The sequence below is a fragment of the Vitis vinifera genome, chromosome 2 (genome assembly GCF_030704535.1).
Source record: "Vitis vinifera cultivar Pinot Noir 40024 chromosome 2, ASM3070453v1".
In the NCBI taxonomy this organism is placed as follows: domain Eukaryota; kingdom Viridiplantae; phylum Streptophyta; class Magnoliopsida; order Vitales; family Vitaceae; genus Vitis; species Vitis vinifera.
Genome location: NC_081806.1, coordinates 15123325 through 15130258, shown reverse-complemented (window position 1 = coordinate 15130258; position 6934 = coordinate 15123325). Strand labels below are relative to the sequence as shown.

The 6934-nt window shown below is 32.9% G+C and overlaps 1 protein-coding gene and 1 long non-coding RNA gene across 2 annotated transcripts; both read left to right on the top strand.

The window, feature by feature from the left end:
* Positions 1-200: 200 nt before the first annotated feature.
* LOC104882533 (uncharacterized) lies at positions 201-1383 on the top strand. Its single transcript, XM_019226363.2, has 3 exons — positions 201-314; positions 412-789; positions 1129-1383. Exons 1-3 carry the CDS (start codon positions 201-203, stop codon positions 1381-1383), a joined length of 747 nt encoding a protein of 248 aa, XP_019081908.2.
* A 140-nt stretch (positions 1384-1523) lies between these two features.
* LOC104882534 (uncharacterized) lies at positions 1524-4393 on the top strand. The gene is made up of 7 exons (XR_002032153.2): positions 1524-1756; positions 1868-2251; positions 2325-2646; positions 2748-2845; positions 2979-3071; positions 3469-3571; positions 4169-4393. It is a non-coding gene; the product is annotated as an uncharacterized LOC104882534 (long non-coding RNA).
* Positions 4394-6934: the final 2541 nt, after the last annotated feature.

Sequence of the window (6934 nt, the reverse complement as noted above, 5' to 3'; positions counted from 1 at the left end):
TAATTTATAGGAATATCGAGAAATTCAAAAAGAAATAAGAAAGAAAAACATTTATAATCACCATCTAAGTAGGAAAGGATATGACGGTCTTGAGGAAGAGATGGTAAGTGTAAGCCTATTAATTGTTTTTTATTTATTTTATGCATAATACATAATAGGGTTATATGATAATTATATTATACATTGTCCTATTTTGAAAGATGGTTGCAAGTGGATCAATTGAAACTATTGATCGAAGCATATTGTGGAAGAAAGCAAGGGAAAAAAAGGACGGCACCTTTGATGAAGTGGCCATACCAGTAATTGAGAAAATAGTAAGTGAATATTTTTCAATTTTAATTACATATATTTATAATAAGTTATTTACAATAACAAATTTGCAATTTAACTTTATAATTAATATTTTTTAAGGACAAGCTATTGAAAGAGTCTCAAGAGAATGGTAGAAGTGTTAGTGGAAGTAATGATATACTTATGGAAGCATTGGGTACTCCTGAGTATAGTGGTCGAGTTAGGGCCAAAGGGAAGCACTACACACCTCGCCAATATTTCAATAGTGCTGCAGATCGTGCTGTCAGGGATTTCATAGCAGCATCTAAAGAAGAACAAAGAATATTTCAAGCAGAAGTGCTAGCAAAACTGACTCAAGTAGGAGTTGTTACTCCCCAATCTGATGTTAGCAGTTCAAACATGAAGCAAAAACAACTTCTCCTACCAGAAGCAGTGGATAAGCCAATCCGTAAAGTTGAAGATGTGACCCCACCAGAAGCAATAGAACCACAGAAGAAGGTATTTATTCAATTAAGCTAATTTGATGACAAAGTTTCCTCTAATACGAGAAATAATTTAATTTAATTTTTTTGTTTGAATTAACTTCAAATGTTGGTGGCAACATATATGGTCTTCTTTGATGTGGCAACATATAATAGGATATGTCTAAATTATGGGTTAAGTTATATGCAATGGACTGAAATGTTATCATGCAAGTTTGTTGCAATTGAATGTAAATGAAATTGCATTTATCATTGTAATAGGAGCTATAAGGTGATTGATGATGATACTGCATTTATGTTAGTTTTGTATAAACCCACTAATATTGAAGTGATTATTGTGAATTGAGTTTTGTAGGTTAGAAAATGTGAGCTGGCCACAAGCACCAAGGAAAATATAGTGGCAGGTGGAACAATTATACTTGAATGTGGTCCCAACTATTTAGTAGTTGTTGATACTCCTTATGATTCAAGTGCACCCCTTCCCATTCCTATTCCTGGACAAACTACTACTGTTGGGGCTACAATTGGTTACCAAGTTTTGTGGCCAACTGATTTGGTCATCATCCGTACTCCCATCTTAGTAAGTAAATTTAATTACCAAACTTTATAGTGACTTTATATATATATATATATATATATATATATATATATATATATATATATATATATATATATATATATATATATATATATAACTAGTTAATTTGATTTGTACCATGGTTCTTAATTGTACAGGCATCTAAAAAAGCAAAGAAACAAAAAGTAAATGAAGTTGAAGTCAAATCCAAGGGTGAAAAACCACAAGATATGAAAAATTTTGAGACATTGGTTGGCCTCATGCTGAGTACATCAAGAGCATACCCTATAAACTTCCCAGAGGATGTTTTTGGTGAGAGTTTCAAGACCTTCATGATGAAAGAAGATATGGAAATGATAATATCATCAAAAGAAGTGTCATCCAATTGTATTTTATACTACATCTGGTAAGGGATTTTATAATTTTTGAATGACTTTTCACAAGATTATGAGATAGAAGGTTATTTTCTAATGACCTATAATGATTGTTGATAACTTGTCATGTGGGTTATAATCAGGCATTTGCATAGAAAGTTGATTGATGCAAAGCAGGCCGAACGATATGTTTTTGTCAATCCAGCATTGGTCTCAAAAGCTGGAATAGGAGAGGGAAGCAAGGAAAACAGGTCAAGGGTTATTGCAGATCGACTAAAGAATACAAAGCATGCTGAATATATGCTTATTCCATACAACCCAGAGTAACCTTTTATCCTAAATATCAATATGGTGTTTGTAAGTTAGTTTGTGATGTTTGAATTTGTGGATACTATATTACAATTTTCATTTCTTTTCTTTAGTTTTCATTGGGTGTTAGTGGCATTGGAGATGAAGAAAATGATTGCATATTACCTTGATCCAATGGCCTGTCAACCATGTGATGATCTTAAGGACATAGTTAACATGTAAGTATATATTTTCTCCTATTTTAATACAATTGATAGTGTCTAAATAACATCTTTTTAATTCCTTTTGTAGGGCAATGAGAATCAACCCACCAGAAAAACAGAAAACATCAAAGAGGGAGCCAACTTGGGTGAAAGTGGTTGTAAGTACTTATTTGTTTAGATTAAAATATATTGCTTCACCACTTAATTTATGAAAAAATTAGAAAATGGATGGTTATTAATATGATCATCAATAAGATGCTAAAGAAGTAAGAACATCATTCTAGTGTTTATTGCAATTGTTGATACTTTTCCCATAGTGCCCAAGAAAACCAGGTAGTGTGGAATGTGGGTATTACGTGATGAGATATATGAAGGAAATCATTGCTAATCCAAACCAACTAACATCAAAGGTTTGCACTCAATTCAATTCATATGGTTGGTCATTTTACTATAGCATTTTTTTTTTTTGGTCAATTGAACTTAGTGAATTGTATATGTCACTCCAATTTAGTTTTGCGGGAAGAAATCATATAGTGAAATGGAAATTAATGAAGTTCGATCAGATTGGGTTATGTTAGTGACTCAGTTAATCATTACTCATGTTTGAAGGTACCTCTTATAACTTATAGTCTAATACAACTTCATATTCTTTTAAAGATGTAGTCAATATTTTGTTAATGTTAATTTTATAATGGATTTATTCACAATGATAATTTGTTAATGTATATCTTTGTACTCCCAGTTGGCAGTGTTTTCAATATGGATCATTTTAGGGGTTGCTCTATTATGATTGATGTATAGTTGGCATATTGAGAGGTGAAGCCAAGTAGACATGGTAGGTGTAACAACTTTTGTATATTTCCTCTACAAATTATTATCAGTTAGATTTGGAAAAATCCTACAATAGCATAACTACAAAAATTTCTGCATGTCCAAGCTCATTTTCGTAGAGCCTTTAGTTTCATTACATGTGCATGAATTAGGAATTTGTCTATTCTCTACAAAAGCATTTTTGGTCTTTAAGATTACTAGCTTTATAAACTTCTTTAATCTAAATTTATAAAGGTCTCCTACTATACTAATGGGCTTAAAGTCTATAATATCTTGTACTTCCATTTTCTTTTACATACAAAAATAGGAAGTTAGTTTAAGACTTCTTACAAATAAGCCTATGGAAGGAAATAGCACCTCTTACTAATTGGTTGTTAAATTGTTTATTATATATTCTTCAGGTTGTACAAAAAGGCATAGGTCATTCTATTAACAACGTCACTACTGCTCTTGATGAAGGACACCCACAAACAATTCAAAATATATCATCAAAAGAATTTTGAGGTAACATGTTGTGGTTATTGTAAGTTTTATGAATCAATTCCATGTTTAGAGATCATTTCATGCAAGTTCCATATTTAGATAATAGATATCCTCATATTATTAAATGTTGATATACTAATACAATAAGAAGAACATAGATATTTTAACACAATTTTATAATTTTACATAAATATGTTAATTTAAAATTTTATAATTTTTTGGACTTCTAGTTTTTTTTGTTTTTTTTTTCATTCCTTAGTTCCTTCTCATGCAAAACATCTAATGTCTTGTACAACCTATAAGAAGAATGAGAAGATGTTAATGGTTGAAGTTTCATAAATAAGATAAAAATCATACCAAAATAGTCAATGAGATAAAAACTTTTTTTTTTTTGTTTTTTAAAAAAAAAATAGAATAAGAGTTCTAAAATATTTAGAAATTTGGTGTACTAAAATTATTGGAGTTTGTTGAGTTCTTTTGATATTTTGAAATTTATTGCAATGGAAGAAAGATATTTTGGAAATTTAAAAATTGGCATATACACATTTCATTTACAAAGTTGCTTCTTAACTATTTGTTCATACTAATAAATATGTAACCCTCTCAATTATTTTGCAGATTGAGCATCTAGAAAGTGAGTTACAACCATCCTTTTGCACTTGGAAGAAAAATGATGTAAAACTAGATGTAGTGAAGGTTATGAACAATTCAAAGTTGAGAAGAAGAAGTTGTAAAATTGTTGGTTTTAGTTGTTGATTATGTATGATGTTTATGGATAAATTGTAATAGTGAAAAAGGGAGACCATATTTGATACTTTTTGTCAATGGAGATTCTTAAATTAAGTTTTCATTATTAATTTAATTGTTGATAGAAAATTATAAAACAGGGCATAATTAGGACATTTTAATTTCTGGGCTATTAAAATTTTATATGAGATAAGATGACGCTTTTTTAAAGCGTCATGCTTTACTTGAATAACAGAAGATGACACTTCTCAAAAGCGTCAAGGTTGATGTTAAAAAAACATGGCATTTTTTTTTAGTGTCAAGGTATAAAATGCTATACGATGACACTTATTATGAGTGTCAATGTTGCTCCTACAAATAAAAAAAGCTATAAGATGACACTTATATTGAGTGTCAATGTTGCTTCTACTTATACAATGACGCTTTATTAAGTGTCAAAGTTGCTCCTACAAATAAAAAGTTATAAGATGACACTTATATTGAGTGTCAATGTTGCTTCTACCTATACAATGACGCTTCATTGAGTGTCAATATTGACATGAATGAAATTATTAACATATGATGACACTTATAAAGCGTCAATGTTTCAAATAATGACACTTACTATGAGCGTCATGGTTGACGTGCAAAGAAGATGACGCTTCTAAAAAGTGTCAACGTATGTGATTTAAAAAGACGACAGTCTAATATATGACGCTTTTAAAAAGCGTCATCTTATATCTATCTTGACACTTAAAAAGCGTCATCTTTTGACATTTTCCTTGTAGTGATGAGGACAAAAGCCATAGGAAACTACTTCATCACTAGTCCAATGTATGTGTATGACTCAAAATGGGACGGGTCAGATTGGGCCACTGATGGAGGATGACTTCGACATGAATGGTGATAGTTCTGTCCAACTTCTTGTTGCTGCACATGCTATTAATAATGCTCAAGCCATCATTATGGCTCTTTTGGAGGAGTATGAGAACATTCTTGATGATGACAATCTACACAGATGCTTTATTTCAACAGATTCACGGATTGAAAACAACGGGAATGAAGATTCAGCAAATGATGAAAATATAGATATGCATGAGCAGAAGTGACCTATTGAGATTGCTTGTTTTGATATCAAGAACCGACTTCCATCTGAAACAATGCATGCTATCCTACAGTTGTACTCTATTCTTACCAAAACTCATTCCATCCTTTTTAATTTTCTTGATGAAGGAGGTTTGCCCATGCTTCCACCTTTGCCAACAAGTAGCCCCCTTTCTGGGTTTGATAATGTTGCTGCTACTATAATCCGGTATGTCCTTGAAGTTCCTCACTTGGTACAAAGATCGCCAAAGAAGCTGATCTTGGTCTGAAGATTGGCCACAGCAAAACGCTCTTGAAGTCAGAGGATGTAGGTCAAACTCTTGATTTGCCAATGCGTGGACCATGGAGAGAACTTTATAAAAAGTTGGCCAACATATTTGACACGGAGAGAGCTAAGATGCTGAACAATGCATTCTATCAAGATGAGAAGTTGGCATTATTCAGAAGGTAGTGAGTGGACTTTGTATGTGCTCACACACAGCGTGTCCCATTTTTTCATTCCAGTTTGTCCCACATCAACATGCTCGCCCAACCACTCTTCACATCCCCATTTTGAACGCACCCTTTACTAGAATCATCATCAACTCATCCACCAAATTTAGCATTTAGCATACTTCTCTCGGTTATCAATGTGGGTCGCTATCAAAGTACCCAAAATTGCTTATATTTGCTAGTCGCCAATCATTCTGCAATAAATGACCTGCTATCCAGGTTGTAAAAGTCCAAAATTCCAGCTATTTGAGGCAAAGTTAAGAGACAGTCCCGTCTGCTCTTCGGTGAAGGCATAATTCAGAATATTCTTACAGATGCACCGATCTATTTGGAGGGATTTCACACATCAATAATTCATGTGAAGAGGCCAAATGATAAAGAGGTGGCAACTATTGGTGTTGCTTGCGCTTTTTTGTATGTTACATTCAACATTTTATCTCTTGGGCATATTATGACCGTACTAGCTTACAGAATTGAACTTGTTCCACTGCTTCGGAAATTTATAAAGCGATGTCATGAAAACTAAAAATGGTTCTCTTTGTCGGAGAAGTTGGCTTATCTGTCACGAGATATGCCTAGATGGCAATTATCTCTAGCTGTTTTCTGCCCTGTGTATAAGCACATGCTTACAATAGTTGACAATGAAGAATCCCATAAGTAGGAGAAATCACTATCACTGGCAGAACATTCAATGATGTTGATTAGAGGTTAAGTGAAGATGTTGACGTCCCCATAGTACAAGGTGTCCTATATAACTTACCCGAAGAAACTACATGTGGCTCATGTTATAGTTGAAGCGTGCCAGTATTATGGGAAACTCCGTTCTCCCTTTGGCACTAACCAAGCATTGAAAGAAAGTGATTCTCCTGAATCTGATGTAGCTAAGTTCTTTTTATTATGATAAAAGAAATGGTGTACAACTTAGTGAGTGTGGCACTCTCACACGATGCCTACAGAACTTGCCTTCCGAAGCACAGATTCAGGCTACTGCTCTTGAAGTACAGAAGCTTCTTATTTCTGGTAGAAAAAAAGGCTTTAGGGTGCGCAATAGAAGGTCAATTA

What these genes read in the sequence shown, in the direction of transcription:
- LOC104882533 (XM_019226363.2), top strand. Translation starts at nt 201, where the DNA reads ATGGTTGCAAGTGGATCAATTGAAACTATTGATCGAAGCATATTGTGG. An exon ending in TACCAGTAATTGAGAAAATA is followed by an intron (nt 315 to 411) that starts GTAAGTGAATAT and finishes ATATTTTTTAAG; the next exon opens with GACAAGCTATTGAAAGAGTC. An exon ending in CAATAGAACCACAGAAGAAG is followed by an intron (nt 790 to 1,128) that starts GTATTTATTCAA and finishes TGAGTTTTGTAG; the next exon opens with GTTAGAAAATGTGAGCTGGC.